Below are 16,781 nucleotides of genomic sequence, written 5' to 3' on the forward strand. Positions count from 1 at the left end.
TGGCCTCTGATTGATACATGGCTAGATTTACCTCGCTGCACCTTCTCTGTGAGTGACTGCAGTGTGATCTAGAGGAATGAGTCCCCTAGACAGGGGAGGAGGCAAATGAGTACAAAACAAATCTGGTCTATTTCTTGTTCTGACCCACTCCATCTATCTTTTACATCTTTGGCTGGCAGCAGACGGTGCAGAAGGACTGCATGCCATCCACATCTCATGGCTGCTCGGCACAAGATGGTACAGTACGACTGCTAGCCATCCTCATCTCTTGCCTGCCTGGCAGAAGATGGTACAGTACGACTGCTAGCAATCCTCATCTCTTGCCTGCCTGGCAGAAGATGGTACAGTACGACTGCTAGCAATCCTCATCTCTTGCCTGCCTGGCAGAAGATGGTACAGTACGACTGCTAGCAGTCCGTATCGCCTGCCCGCTCACCATAAGACGGTTCAATAGGACTGACTGCAGGACTAAAGAGAATGACCTGGTCAAGTCACTCCAAATTTAGTCCCTGCGCCCATGTCTGCCCAGGCGCTCCCAGCCGACGTGGCCAGGAGCACCTCGGACACGACGAGGACGACTACCAGTCGTATTGCACCGTCTGCTGCCAGAAGGCAATGGGTTGCTGCTACTGTGCAGCAATGCCGTACCGCGTCTGCCAGCACCCAGGAGACATAGGGTGACGGTTACCTGAGCGGGCTCCATGCTTGCCGTGGTATGGCGTCTGCACAGGTAACTCAGGAAAAAAGGCGCGAAATGATTGTCTGCCCTTGCTTTCACGGAGGGAAGGAGGGAACGGGGGCCTGACGATATGTACCCAGAACCACCCGCGACAATGTTTTAGCCCCATCAGAGTGCTCCATTGTGACTGCTCTGGACAGCACTCTCAGATGCCCGATTGTTTGCTGTTGCTCTGACGCCGGGAGGGGCGACTGAGGACACGGCTTACAGGGTTGGCTTCAGGGAGCTAAAATCAACAAAGGGGGTGGCTTTACATCAAGGAATATTTCAGGCAGGACTTCACGGAGGGTTCCAATAAGAAATGGTGCACCTAAGTTATTGTCCTTATTGGAACAAGAAGGTTAGCCTGGCCTCTGATTGATACATGGCTAGATTTACCTCGCTGCACCTTCTCTGTGAGTGACTGCAGTGTGATCTAGAAGAATGAGTCCCCTAGACAGGGGGGGGGGGGGAAGCAAATGAGTACAAAACAAATCTGGTCTATTTCTTGTTTTGATCCACTCCATCTATCTTTTACATCTTTGGCTGGCAGCAGACGGTGCAGAAGGACTGCATGCCATCCACATCTCATGGCTGCTCGGCAGAAGATGGTACAGTACGACTGCTAGCAGTCTGTATCGCCTGCCCGCTCACCATAAGACGGTTCAATAGGACTGACTGCAGGACTGAAGAGAATGACCTGGTCAAGTCACTCCAAATTTAGTCCCTGCGCCCATGTCTGCCCAGGCGCTCCCAGCCGACGTGGCCAGGAGCACCTCGGACACGACGAGGACGGCTACCAGTCGTACTGTACCGTCTGCCGCCACAAGGCAAGGGGTTGCTGCTACTGTGTAGCAATGCCGTACCGCGTCTGCCAGCACCCAGGAGACATAGGGTGACGGTTACCTGAGCGGGCTCCATGCTTGCCGTGGTATGGCGTCTGCACAGGTAACTCAGGAAAAAAGGCGCGAAACGATTGTCTGCCCTTGCTTTCATGGAGGGAGGGAGGGAACGGGGGCCTGACGATATGTACCCAGAACCACCCGCGACAATGTTTTAGCCCCATCAGGCATTGGGATCTCAACCCAGAATTCGAATGGGCAGCGGAGACTGCGGGAACTGTGGGATAGCTACCCACAGTGCAACGCTCCGGAAGTCGACTCTAGCCTCAGAACTGTGGAAGCGCTCCGCCGAGTTAATGCACTTAATGCACTTAGAGCATTTTCTGTGGGGACACACACACTCGAATATATAAAACCGATTTCTAAAAAACCGACTTCTATAAATTCGACCTTATTCCGTAGTGTAGACATACCCTAAGACAACGAGACCTCTCGGCTGTTTTCAACACAGCGTGCGGCTGGCCTGCCTCTGTGACGTAGCAGGAGTAGAAGGCGCTCTGCCTGGCGCCAGCCATCCCTCCCCACAGGACTCTGGAAGTAGTGATGGGCCAGCTGACTTAGCGATTGGCCACATTCTGTTGATGTCCCCCTGCTGTATCGCTCGTTCTCAGCCAATGCAATCCCTGCCTCTTCTAAGATGACTCTGTCCTTACAGGAGATCAGCTCCTGGATGTAGAGCAGCTGGCGCGAACTCAGCTTTGGCAAGGCTGAAATGATGCGGATCAGGAAATGCTTGGAGAACTAGCCAGGTGGTTGTCCTGCCCTTCCATCGAGGGCATCTGCTCCCTGTTTAAGAGGCAATGTGGCCTAATGGCAAGAGGAACAGATTGGGACTCAGGTAACCTGGATTCCATTTCCAGCTCTGCTACTGACCTGCTGAGTGACCTTGGGCAAGTCCCTTCTCACCCTGTGCCTCAGTTTCCCCACCTGTAAAATGGGGATAATGAGACTGACCTCCTTTGTAAAGCGCTTTGAGATCAGCTGATGGAAAGCACTAGATAAGGACGTGTGCATTATTTTAAGCCTTGGGAACCTACTCAATTCCGCATTTAGTCTGGATAGCAACGTAATGCCCCCTTCCACCTCTGCCTTTGCTAGGAAACTTCAACTCTTCCTGCCTGACAAGGATCAGCCCAGCACGACCCATATGTTCCTTGCTTCTAGTGTGGTTAACTGCAACTCGCTGCATCTGGGTGTGAAGGGGCCAGCAACGTGGTGGCCCCAGCATATGCAGAAAGCAGCAGCCTGCTCGTCAGTGAGATGCAAGCTCATCGCCCCTCTATCCCTCCACTGGCTGCCTGGCTGCTTCCATTGCCAGGTCAGGGCCCATGTCCTGATCTCGGAGACCATCAGAGGGTCAGCGCTTAGCTCCCAGCAGCGGTCGCATTTCAGTCTGCGTTCCACCAAGACCTCTGCAGTCCTCTGGACAAAGCAGGCTCACAAAGCCCAGGACAAAACGAAAGCCCCAGACGCGAACTGTTCTCTGTTGCGGGGCACAGCTGGCTGCGGAACGAGCTCCAGAAGACGTCGGACCATCCCAAGCTGAGCCCTCTCCGCTGGGGAACAGAGAAAACTCGTGATGGCCACCAGGGTCCTCACCAAGCAGATCTAGTTTACTGGGATGCCACGCTGACAGACACTATAGCAAACCCTGGAGAAACTTTGCGTGTCAGGGGCCTGATCCTGCAGGAGGTCCTGGGGTGGAGGACTTGCACTATCAGATCCAGGACACCAACATTGGGTTTGACCTTATCACTTGGAAGCAGGAACCCCCAGAACCTGTTGAGCTGTCTGTTATTTCAGATAGGGCCCGATCTTGTCACTGACTCCCGTGGGAGTGCAGATCTCAGCCCCCTGCACCTTCAGGCATGTAATGAGTGGGCTCGTGTGTCAAGCAGCTGGCTCATAACTGCACAGAGCCTCCCTGCTCCCCAACACCTCATGCAACCAGTCCTGGGTAGGCGGCGGTGAACCTGTGAGACGCCCAGCTTGAGCCGCAAAACGCTCTGTGTGTCAATGTCGTGGGCGGGTTTATCGCAGCAGACACATGTCAACCCAGCTTATGCCGGTGAATCCTGACATGTAGGAACTCTTCACATGCCCAGCATAGCTGCCTCATCCTCGCTATTGCTAAAATAACCCAAGGGCAACAATCTAAGAGCTGGGCGATACCAGTGGAGACAGATTCAATTTCCTTTCAGTCTAATAAATACAGGATCAAACGTAGCATGTTTGCATTGGGCTATTTGCTAAGGGGAGGCATCTTCTCTTGGCAGGAGACGTTTCCGAACAGCAGAGGGTTTGCTGGACGGGGTGGCCACAATAAATGGAAAAATAGCTTACCCTTCTTTGCAAATAGCTTCATGGTTATTTTTCCTGCGAGTTTGACTTAAGACCCGGTGGCTAGCTAGCCTAAGAACTTGCGGGTACGTGAGAATGACAGTGTAAACCCGGGTCTTTGGGACCTGGGCTTGCGGACTCACTTCCAAGCCTGCACTTGCGCATCTGCACTACATTGTAGACTTGGGCTAACAAGTGCTGGACCTGGGTCTCCCAGCTGTGCTAAGCGTCCACACTGCACTACGCAGCTCTTCTGACTCCACACGGCGAAATGACAGGGCTTGCACCCGAGTCACAGTGGGACTTTGGCTCTGACCCACTCTCCTTGCTGGGTCTGCACACCCGGGTCCTCAACCTTTTACAGCAAAACCCCTTCCTTTGTCTCTCAGTCACTGGAAAACCCAGTTTTAACCAGTCTACACAAAGCATGGCCTGGGGTGGAATTTCTCTGGAGCTGTTTACAGTCCCAGGGCAATCCTCCCTCTCCCCCCATTTTAGCTCCTGGAGGAGCTGCAGGACCCCTCCCCCCCCAGAGTAGAACATGGTCACACATAAACCGTTCATTAAATTCACACGATGGTCCCCAAAGATGGGGTCGCAGCACCTGTCACACCAGCTTCCAGGTGGAAACTCTGGCAGGTTTTAAAGTATTTCACATCCTCTCCCGGGGCCCGTCTCTGGTCACAGAGTCATGTCAGTTCTCGGAGTGAGCGTGTGAAGGTTCGTCTACGCCACAAAGAAATACCCGGAGCACCAAGTCTCAGGGCCCAGGTCAACTGACTCGGGCTTGTGGGGCTTGGACTGTGAGCTGAAAATAGCAGTGTAGACATTCCCACTCAGGCTGAAGTCCGGGCTCTGAAACCCGGCAATGGGGGAGAGTCATTTCGGGTGTGTCTAGACTACACTGCAGTTAAAAACCAGCGGCTGGCCAGTGCCAGCTTCCTCGGGCTAACGGGGCTGTTCAGTTGCAGTGTAGACGTCTGGGCTCCGGTTGCAGCTGAGCTCTGTGACCCTCCCACATTGCAGGGTCCTGAGCCCCGCGAGCCTGAGTCAGCAGGCATGGGCCAGCTGCGGGTTTTTAACTGCAGTGTAAACATACCCTGGAGACCGGCCCTAGGTCAGGGCTGTTGCTTTAGACAGTTCTAGTTCCTTTGTCTGTTGGCCATCTTGAACCAGCTCAAACCAGTCTACACTATTTCCCCAGGGGCCAACACTTCAAAAATACCATTCCCTGCATTAGAAAGACAAGGCGGGTGAGGTAATATCTGTTATTGGCCCAAAAGAAATAAGCTTTGAGTTTACACAGGGCTCTTCTTCAGGTCTGGGAAACTGGCCATGTCCACACTACCAGTTATAAGAAAAGGAGGACTTGTGGCATCTTAGAGACTAACAAATTTATTTGAGCATAAGCTTTCGTGAGCTACAGCTCACTTCACGAAAGCTAATGTTCAAATAAATTGGTTAGTCTCTAAGGTGCCACAAGTCCTCCTTTTCTTTTTGCGGATACAGACTAACACGGCTGCTACTCTGAAAACTACCAGTTATGTCAGCAAAACTTATGTTGGTCGGGTGGAATATTCTGACCCCGCCTCAGCGACATCAATTACGCCATCGTAAGTGGTAGTCAATATACACAGGTGTGGCGGAGGTGTTTCTGCAAGATGCTACCTGCCGCCCTGCTCAGTGGGACCTGGAATCTGTTATAACGAGATGTGTCAGGGCTACAAAATTCACAAAAGAACATGTAAACTCTGAACACCTGTTCCTAAACGCATGGGGGCTGGGGTGTAGGTCAGCCTCTTGGAGAAATAAGGGCCAGCTGCAAAATTTGGATCAGACTTGGGTCAGACTGTAAACCTCTCCCAGGTGTTAGGTGTGCAGGCGCTGGGTTTTGGTCAAGCCCATTACAAAGACACAGGGCAGCTAGGATACCTGGATATGGGTTATGAATTCCTATGTCTGGGGGGGTGCATGTTTGAATCAGGGCTTTTGGTTTCACCTCTACTAGAATAAGTCTTGTTTGCTGACCGCACTGTGGCTTCCCATCCCCTTAGCAAGTGAATGGGCCAGATTTCATAATACCAAAGAGCTGATTGCTTTGGCAACATAAGCTTCCAGGTGCAGTTATTATGGGCTCTTTCCAAAAACTAGCTCCGAACATTAATACAGAGACCGTTATGTTCAGAAAGCCAACCTGGGGGGGATGTGCTGATTAGATTTTGCACCACGCATCCTGTTGCTGCAGGAGAGCATGAAGCTTGACCACAGCTGTACTGGGTCTTGTTGTAATCCCTCGCCTGCTGCGGGTCACTGCGAAATAATCCTATCATCAGCCCACGGTGGTACAACAAGTAACCAGAAACTCACAGTTACCAAAGCAACTAATCCTGTGGCTCATGTCTAGTAACTGGAGCCTCTCTGCTTTCAGACACATTCAGCCCTGTGCATTGCAAGCTGCAATGGTAGCTTGTCTCCCCAATGACACGGACCCTCCCCTCCTCCACCCCCTTGTGAGGCCTTACAACAGAGCAGACATTGCCAAGAAAGAGGCAACACCATAAAACCCAAGCAGATGCCCTGCACATCTCTAGGAGGCCTGGGTGATCGGCAAGAACTGGGGCTAAGCATCTTGACACCATTTCTTTTGAGTCGCGATACCCTATAAGGAACATTTTTTGGTTCGTCCAGGAGAGGAGCAGGGGATTGGTTCATGAAGTTGTCCGTCAATCCTCAGCACGTCCTTCTGACCTTCTCAGCAAGCTCTGCTGTTGGAAAGGTCTCAGCTTGGGACCATCCCTTTGAGGACATCTCTTTTCCATTTACAATTTACTGGGGAAATTCAGTCAGTCTCGGTAAGAGAGACCAACCAGGTCAGGTGCAGATTTCTAGATCCTTGGGCAGAGTCGGAGGCCAGCTGAGTTCAGCACAACAGGAAGGGCAGGTGCTCACAAAGGTGGAACTGCAGAGGGAAGGGGTCTTTAGCAGCTTAGGCCTCGTTAACCATGGGATTTTGCCCCAGTTCCAGCCATCAGTATAGGAATACTAGTGCTAACTCTTGTGCAGCGCAGGCCAAGTTAACAGTAACACCAGTTTCTAGCAGAGTTTGGTGCCACCAGTGCAAAGGGAAGCTTTCCATTTCTGCGCTCGGAGTTGATCCGAGTGTCCCGTCACCAAAGACTAGAATCAAGGCAAGCGAGGACATGAAAATTCCTGGAAAACACTCCAAGGAAAAATAGCATTTTAAGGGTTCCTCCCAACGTCAGTACCGTCTTCCCAACCCCCCCCCCCCCCCCCGTATTACTTCCAGCATCTGAATCTTCACTCCTGAGAACCTGGTCCTTGTAGCAAGGACCTGGAGTCGCCATAAAAATCAATGTCATTTGCCCAAACTCCTATACACTGAAAAGCCCCCCCGCACTAACTCTTCACCTACCCTCACTCTTCTTCCCCACTCCGTCTTCCCTCTGCAATGGCCTTTTTGCTATTTTGCTTGATTTTTTAAAAAAAATATTAAAAAAACCAAACAACCCACCAAACAACCTAATATTATAACTACAGGGCTGTGACAATTGACAAAACATCACCTGGTGCCCGAGCTGTATCATAAACAGGTAGCACAGGTGAGTGATCCTTTATGCCCTTGAAAGTCACAAGCAAATGCAGGCCCGCGCACTGAAAGCTGGCTCACTGTGATTTGGCAATTACAGAAGCCCTGGGGCGATGCTTTCTTGAGCAGCGTGAGAGTTTGGAGAGGAAGCTCCAGCTGCTAGCTACTGGCGGTGCCAACTCCTCAACAAATGAGTTTTCATTATCTTGAGAGTCGCCGGAGGCCAGAATCCCTCTGTAATGCTCACCAAGAAAGCCCTCTCGCTGGCTCGCCAAGGGACAGGCAGAGACTCGGGACACCCAGGTTGTGGCCTCCAGGAAGGCTGTGTATGGAAATTCCAAGTAAATAGGCTACAGGGCCTTCAGCAAGCTTAGAGGTGCATGATGCCTTTCAGAAACATTCAGGGCAGAGACTGTTCTGCCCATACACTGGCCCCTCTACAGGTTTTAAGAACCTGCCGGATCCTTAACCTCCATCCTGGGCCAAATCCAGCTCACTGGACTAGTCCCCTCGAACTCTGTGGAGAAACCCTGTCTGCCTAGCCTCCTATCCACCTGTTGTCTCCTGTTTGACACAGAGATTGTCCGTTTTTCAGGCAAAGACCATCTTTCTGTTCTGTGTGTGCTAGGTGCTGGGCAAAATGGGGTCCTGGTCTGTGGTGATGTAAATATTTACATTCAGGGATTTTAGGGGAAAATCCCCACCCCAGGCTCTCACTAGAGGGAGTGGTATTGTCAACAAAGCTTTTGTTTTTTCTCTTTTTAAACCACAACGTCAGTTATGTGTCTGGGTCGTGAAATAGACACATACTACACAACCCATGGCAGTTTCACCTGACGGCCGATACCATGTGGAGGGGCAGACAGAGATGCAAAAGAGAAGCGAGAAAAGGCAAGGAGAAGAGTATCCTTTTTAGAAAGGTGCTTGCATTGATGGTTTCTTTGGGCTGCCAACCCCAGTCAAATCCTAAAATTCACCATGCGCATTTGACCATGGGTTTGTAAAAATCCCAATAGACAAAAGTGCTATAGAAACTCCCTCCTCTGACAAACAGATTATTTTCTCCCCACTGACTCAGGATGTCCAATGGAGCAGAAATAGAGCGGCAGCGAGTCCATTGTGCCCCGTGGTGCAAAAAAAAAAAAAAAAAAAAAAAAAAAATTCTCTCTTTGCAGCATTGCCAAGAGAAGTGGTGCAAGTGAGCCCTGCGAGCGGCTGGGCGCATGCTGCAGACTGCAGGGGGAGTGAAAACCAGCAGCCTGGATTCTGCTACACGCTGGGGTGACGCCCTCGATTTCCAAGGTGTGGACATGGCCTAGGAGCGGGCTGGGGCGGTTGTAAATGAGAGCAAAGTTCCGCTCATCAGCTTTCATGGGAGCTACTGTGTGAAAAGCTTTTAGAAACCAAAGGGCCCAGCCTTCTGCAGCGGATGAGAAAACGTCCGCTGACTTCATTCAGACCAGAATCTGGATCATATGTGCCAACATTCTACTTTCCCTATGGGTGCTCGACCCCCCGCTCCGCCCCAGGCCCCATCCCTGCCCCACCTCTTCCCATCTCCGTTCTGCCCCGTCCCCTGAGCATGCCCCGCCCTCACTCCTCCCCACCCCCAGCACCTCCTGCATGCCGCTAAACACTTGATCTGAGGCAGGCAGGAGGTGCTGGGAGGAAGGGGGAGGTGGTGATCTGGGGGGGGCGCCAGCAGGTGGGAGGGCTGGGGGGGAGCTGATCAGCAGGGCTGGTGGTAGGTGCTGAGCACCCACTATTTTTTCCCCCGTGGGTGCTGCAGCCCCGGAGCACCCACGGAGTCAGCGCCTGTGATCTGGACAGTAAAGTGCTGGTATTTCTTTTTTTAATTCTCAACAGCGTAGTGATGGACTGAATTCAAACCAACCCCTTAGTATCCTCTCAGTATCTAGGATCCCAAGCCCATTCTTTAGCATCTTTTAAAGAGCCTCAGACCCCAGTGAACACACACACAGCTCCTGCCAACTTTACTCGATGGGGTAGTGTGGTCTAGCAGACAGGGATGTAGGAGACTTGGGCTCATATCCCAGCTCAGCCTTAGACTTCCTGTGTGATGCTGGGCAAGTCACTCAGTCTCACCTGATAGTTTTCCCCCACCTCATGGAGTGTTGCAAAGGGGAAAACAAATCCATTAATCGTTAGGATGCACTCGTATACCTAGACCAGCCCTGGCAGGGCCGGATTATGACATTCTGAAGCCCTAAACTATGTCAAGTGTAAAAATAATGTATTATTTTCACAGAAAGGACATTGAATATATAAACACGAAAGCTTTATATTTGCATATATACAAAGGCGAACTTGTAAAAATAGAATAATCATTTAACTAAAACACATCTTGCAAGATGCCTGTTTGCATTATAAAATAGTTTCAAAGTAACATATTTTCATCTATGATTTTTTAGTTAGTAGATATGAAAACTTTATATCTACAGGAACACAAAAGCAATTACAGTTACACAGATCAGCTTACTTAATGGAAGCAACCTGCAGTATGTCTGTTTACACATCACATTAATATTAACACTGAAATTGAAAACATTTTCTGTCAGGATTTTTGGAGAGCAAAATCACTGATGATGTCCTCGAATGATAAGCTATGGAGTTTGTCACTTTTGATGCACAGAATGCTTAGGGCAGGTAGCTTTTCTCACAGCACTTTCTAGGCAGAGATCTCTCTTCGCATTCACTTCTCTATCCTCTGTCTCCCCCAGGACCACTAATTAATCTCGAGTAAACACCTCAGGCACACAGAGTGACAACAAGCTATATGTGCGAAAGAAAAAGAATTTACCAGAAAAGAAACTGGTAATCTCTAGACAGGCACTGAAAAAGTGAGAAAAACTAGCCTATATTCAAGCAAATATAATGAATATTATAGACTTTAACAGCCTATAAATCATAGATGCACATAGTTTGAAATAACTTGCTCACCAAGTACTCAGAATATATATCTTCCTTCACTTCTCTCAAACCTTTTATTTATTCTTTCGTCAGCACTCTGATATTTACTGTGAAGGTTCCTGAAACTGACGGAGGGAAACCAACACAAATTTATCCTCCTCAAAATCCACTCGACCCAAGTCCATAAGACGATCACCTGCGAACTCAATCCCGTGAAGCACAGACAGCGCATGGAGCAGAAAGCGGCGTGCGCACTAAGACACACAATTGTCCGTAGGAACAGATCAGAAGAGGAAAGATCACACGGACCCTTAAAAAACGAAGAAAAACAGGAGGGAAGGCACTATACGACTGAGTGTGCTGGACCGTAAACAAAAGACGGCGCCCCTCTGGCTATTACCCGCCACGAGGGATGCGATACGTGACGTCACTCCTCGGACAAGTCCCGTACGAGCACGAGCTTGGCAGGATTGTTTCACGACATTGCCGTTGCCAAGTCCTGGGTTTATCAGCAGTGAGATTATTTATTTGTTGAAATAAGATCTGAAGGCACAGTCCGAACTTTACCAGCAGCAGCTGGCCAACAAAATGCTGCCTTAGGAGACCGATAGCAGACTTATTCGTAGAAATACTGATTTTACGAGAGCAATTATCATTTTTTCTCAGCCCTGACCTCCCGCCTGTCAATAATGAACAATTAGTGACAGGTAAGGGTATTGATGTGTATATTTTTGTCATATTTGAATGAAAATGTCTATATTTAGAGAGAATCTTCCCCCCCCACCCATATCTCCTTTATTTATCAACTGATTTTGATAACATTTGAAATAGAGTCAGTTTTTCTTTTTTAGAGGCCCCGCATATTGTGAGGCCCTAAACTGTAGCTTAGTTAGTTTATGCCTTAATTCGGCCCTGCCTGACAGGGGTTTGTCCAACCTGTTTTTGAAAACCTCCAATGATGGCTATTCCACAACCTCTCTAGGTAACCTGTTCCAGGGCTTAAGTATCCTTAAAGTTTGAATGCTTTTCCCAATATCTAACCTAAATCTCTTGATGTAGATTAAGCCCATTAACTTCTTGGCCTACCTTCAGTGGCCACGGGGAACAACTGATCACCATCCTCTTTGGAACAGCCATACCTGAAGGCTTATCAGTCTTCTTTTCTTAAGACTACATGTGCCCAGGGTTTTCACCTTTCCTCATAGATCTAAACCTGTTATCATTCTTGTCGCTCTCCTCTCGACTCTCTCCAGTTTGCCCACAGCTTTCCTAAAGGGCAGTGCCCAGAATCGGACACAGTTCTCCAGCTGAGGCCTCACCAGTGCTGAACAGAGTGGAACAGTTACCTCCTGTGCCTTACATACAACACTCCTGTTAATACATCCCCCTTATTAGCCTTTTTGCAACGGCATCGCCTTGCTGGCTCATATTCCCGTTATGATCTACTAGAACCCCCAGGTCCTTTGCAGTAGTGTTACTGCCTCGGCAGTTATTCCCCATTTTGTAGCTGTGCGTTTGGTTTTTTCCCTTTCCAGTACAGTACTTTGCACTGGTCTTCATTGAATTTCACCTTGTTGATTTCTGACCAATTCTACTATTTATCAAGGTTTTTTTGATTTTGGATCCTGTCCTCCAAAGTGCGAGTAGCCCCTCCGAGTTCAGGGTCATCCGTACATTTCAGAAGCATACTCTCCCCTCTATTATCCAAGTCGTAAGGAAAAATATTGACCAGTACTAGATCCAGGACAGACCTCTGGGCGGGAGGGAGAGCTCAGTGGTTTGAGCATTAGCCTGCTAAACTCAGGGTTGTGAGATCAATCCTTGAGGGGGCCATTTAGGGATCTGGGGCAAAAATTAGGGACTGGTTCTGCTTTGAGCAGAGGGTTGCACTAGATGACCTCCTGAGGTTCCTTCCAATGCTGATATTCTATGACCCCATTAGATATGTTCTCCCCGTTTGGCAGCAAACCATTGACAACTCCTCTTTGAGTAGAGTTTTTCAACCAGCTGTCCACGCACTTTATAGTAGTTTCATCTAGACTGTATTTCCCTAGTGTGCTTATAAGAACATCACACGGGACTGTGAGAGACAAGGTGGGGGAGGTAACATCTTTATTGGACCAACCCCTGTTGGAGAGAGCTATCCCGGAACCAACATGGCTACAACAACACTGCACACGGGACTGAGCCAAAAGCCTTATTAAAGTGGAGATAAATCATGTTTACTGCTTCCTCCCATTCCTCTAGGCCAGTATCCCTACCAGAAAAGGAAAGTCTGGCATAATTTATTCTTGGCAAATCCGTGCTGGCTATTATTTATCACCCTATTATCCTCTAGCTGCTTACAATGTGATGTAGAGCGTTACTGTAGGACCACATTTTCCCCTGATCATTTCAGGACACAATGGGTCCATTTCTGACAGAGAATATCGCATTTCCACTGTCCACACAAAGGGTCTGTAAATCTAACCCATTCACAGATGGTGCCCAGCACAGATGCTTTGCTTCATGCAAAAAGGTCTCAAGTCTTTAAAGCTCTGCTTCCCCTGGGTTCACACGGGCCCAGTTTTTAAAGCCTAAGGGACTATTTGCCAGCACCAAGGCAGAGGGCCAGGAAAAGTGCTGTGTTTGAAAGAGCAACGGAGCACCATCAGCTGTAAATAAGAGTTTACAATGACAACAGTGGTTTATATTGGATTAAGAGAGCTCATAGCTGATGGCTGGCTGTTAAAAATATAGACAATATATCTCACGGACTAGAAAGTGACAGCTAAATGTTTATTCCCTTCCCAGATTACCATCTGCTGACCAGGAGTTTTGCAGAGCAGCTCTACCAGCTGCATGACATCTTCCTAGAAATAATATGTAACTCATAAATAAAGTCATCAGAATTCCAGAAGGATCACAGATGTTATGGATGGAGGACCATTCAGATCACTGAGTCTATCCACCTGTAAAGGCAGGGCACAATCCTCAGACAGGGGATGCATCAGAGAGGACACATGAGAATGGCCATACGGGGTCTGACCAATGGTCCAGCTAGCCCAGTGTCGTGTCTTCCAACAGTGGCCAGTACCAGAAGCTTCAGAGGCAATGAACAGAACCTGGACCCCCCAGATCTGAATTTTGTGGCGTTGCCTATACGCTGAAGAGCTGAACCCAAAATCCCATATTGAACCACCCCCAATCACTGGGGTGTCAGTGATTGCTGGATCTGAATTTTGTTGCCATAATTACAAATTTGAGGCTGGCTGAGTGCACACCTTTAAAGCATCTACAAGTCTTTTTAGCCTGCTCCTGCACAGTGTGGTGTATTGCCCGCACCCAGGTAAATGAAAGCACTGGACAGCCTGAGAGGTCTCCCCTCAGCGTAACCATTGGCAAATGAGGATTAACGCTGGCCTCAGGGAGGCAGTGTGACCTAGCGGACAGAACACTGGACTGGGAATCAGGAGACCTGGGTTCTATTCTCAGGTCTGCGGTTAGCTTTCTGTGTGACCTTGGACAAGTCACTTCCCCTCCCTGTACCTCAATTTCATCATCTGTGAAACGGGGATAATGATACCGAACTCCTTTATAAAGTGTGTTGAGATCCACTGATGAAGAGCACTAGATTAGAGCTAAAAGAAAAGGAGGACTTGGGGCACCTTAGAGACTAACAAATTTAATTAATTCATTCATTAATACCCTAGGAGCTAGGAGCTGCTGTGAGGGGGGGTATTAATGAATACTTGAAGGGCTTTGAGATTCCCCCGACAGGACAATACGGCTGTCCCTAGGTTAAGGCAATGCCCATCAGTGCAAGTCACTGCTGTGATGCAACCCTCTCGTAGAGACGTCCTGCATTGGCACAAAGAGGGCGTTTATGCCAGCGCTGTTTGCTTTGGTGACTGCAGCGTGTTTGTGTTAAAGACTTTGCCTTGGGGTAACTGCATCAATCTGTTTGCATAGGTGCAAATTTCCTTAATGTTGCCAAGGTCAAAGTCTTGTGTTTCCTTAAGCCACATTCAACCTAAGGAGTGGCTGGTGTCAGTGTCCTGGAAAGGGAAGCAGAGATTGCGTTCCCTGCACACAGCTCCGTTTAACAATGGGGAACAAGCACAACCAGCCAGTGACACCCGTGGGAACAGAGCGCTCCATGGAGAGGGGTGTGTGTGTGATCTTTGGATGCCTTGCTACTTACTTTCTACCAGAAAGAACCCCAGCCACCACCCTGTTGACATAGATCTCACCCCCCAAGGCATCTCCGATGGCCATTAAGATACAAGTGAAGAGACTTGTACAACACCGAAAGTCCCAGGGACCTGGCAAGGTTGGGTTGGGCCTGCTCCGGAGCCGGCAAACCACTCCACCACCTCCTGCCCCACACAAGCAGCCATAAAATCAGAAGTGCAGGAATCCAGGGCTCAGGACTGAATCTGACTCCTGCACCCGCTGCTCCTGGGGCCGTGACTGACACCCACATGCCCCTCTCCCTGGGAGTTGAATGCTGGATTTTGATCCCCCAGGCACTGTTTAAGTGAGCACACTCATTAAATAAGAGCTTCCTAGGGGAGGGGAGATGGGTGCAAAGGGGCAGGGTGGGGAAACCCGTAAGAGGGCAGGTGAGCTGCAGAAGGGGGCGGGGGGCTGCATTACAGACCAGGCACCTACAAAGGAAACATAATGCCTGGCTGCAGAGGAGCAGGAAGTGCTGGCTGAGTTCAGGAGGGAAGGAGGTGAAAGGTGCCAGGGTGCAGACGGAGCAGTGAGAGGGTGCCAAGTGAAGGCTGCAGCGGCAGTGTGTGGGTGGGTGCTTCAGTGTCGGGGTGCAGTATGGGGGGGGATAGGTGCAGCAGTGGCAGGGTGCCCGGGTGCCGGGGGCACAGTGGGGGGGTGCGGCAGGGGCAGGGTGCCCGGGTGCCGGGGGCACAGTGGGGGGGGTGTGGCAGGGGCAGGGTGCCCGGGGCACAGTGTGGGGGGGGTGCGGCAGGGGCAGGGTGCCCGGGTGCCGGGGGCACAGTGGGGGGGGGTGCGGCAGGGGCAGGGTGCCCGGGTGCCGGGGGCACAGTGGGGGGGGGGTGCGGCAGGGGCAGGGTGCCGGGGGCACAGTGGGGGGGGGGTGCGGCAGGGGCAGGGTGCCGGGGGCACAGTGGGGGGGGGGTGCGGCAGGGGCAGGGTGCCGGGGGCACAGTGGGGGGGGGGGTGCGGCAGGGGCAGGGTGCCGGGGGCACAGTGGGGGGGGGTGCGGCAGGGGCAGGGTGCCCGGGTGCCGGGGGCACAGTGGGGGGGGGGTGCGGCAGGGGCAGGGTGCCCGGGTGCCGGGGGCACAGTGGGGGGGGGTGCGGCAGGGGCAGGGTGCCCGGGTGCCGGGGGCACAGTGGGGGGGGGTGCGGCAGGGGCAGGGTGCCCGGGTGCCGGGGGCACAGTGGGGGGGGGTGCGGCAGGGGCAGGGTGCCCGGGTGCCGGGGGCACAGTGGGGGGGGGTGCGGCAGGGGCAGGGTGCCCGGGTGCCGGGGGCACAGTGGGGGGGGGTGCGGCAGGGGCAGGGTGCCCGGGTGCCGGGGGCACAGTGGGGGGGGGGTGCGGCAGGGGCAGGGTGCCCGGGTGCCGGGGGCACAGTGGGGGGGGGTGCGGCAGGGGCAGGGTGCCCGGGTGCCGGGGGCACAGTGGGGGGGGGTGCGGCAGGGGCAGGGTGCCCGGGTGCCGGGGGCACAGTGGGGGGGGTGCGGCAGGGGCAGGGTGCCCGGGTGCCGGGGGCACAGTGGGGGGGGTGCGGCAGGGGCAGGGTGCCCGGGGCACAGTGTGGGGGGGTGCGGCAGGGGCAGGGTGCCCGGGTGCCAGGGGCACAGTGGGGGGGTGCGGCAGGGTGCCCGGGGCACAGTGGGGGGGGGTGCGGCAGGGGCAGGTGCCCGGGGGCTGCCCAGGGGGCCGACACTCACCCGTACACGTCGGCGGAGATCCGGGTGCCCAGCACACACACCGCCTCCATGCGGCTCCCATACTGCAGCCGGAGAGTCCGATCCCGCAGCATCTCCCCGGTGAGCGGCGCCCGGCGCTGTCCAGCCCTCGGCCGGCCGCCCGCCCTCCCGCCCTCCCTCCTCCTCCTCCTCCTCCTCCTCCTGCCGCCAGGTGAGTCCGAGCGAGCAGCGGCTCCAGCGGCAGCGAGTCCCGGCTTATCCCCCTGGCCCCAGACACGCCCCTCCGCCCCAGCGGGCCCACAGGGAGCCAATCAGCGGCAGCCAACTGCCCAGGGTGGGGCCTCGCCTTTGTGTTTAGAAAGGGGGAAGTTTTGGACAATTTC

The 16,781-nt window shown here is 52.2% G+C and overlaps 1 protein-coding gene across 1 annotated transcript in view; it reads right to left on the reverse strand.

Moving 5' to 3' along the window:
- The window catches only part of PADI2 (peptidyl arginine deiminase 2), a 75,411-nt gene extending 58,855 nt beyond the window's left edge, over positions 1–16,556 (reverse strand). Inside the window, exon 1 of the mRNA XM_073316344.1 lies at positions 16,420–16,556. Coding sequence (XP_073172445.1) covers positions 16,420–16,511 — 92 coding nt within the window. The 5' untranslated portion in view covers positions 16,512–16,556. The remainder of the gene's footprint in view (positions 1–16,419) is intronic.
- Positions 16,557–16,781: the final 225 nt, after the last annotated feature.

This window comes from Lepidochelys kempii, chromosome 18, assembly GCF_965140265.1.
Source record: "Lepidochelys kempii isolate rLepKem1 chromosome 18, rLepKem1.hap2, whole genome shotgun sequence".
Lineage (NCBI taxonomy): Eukaryota > Metazoa > Chordata > Testudines > Cheloniidae > Lepidochelys > Lepidochelys kempii.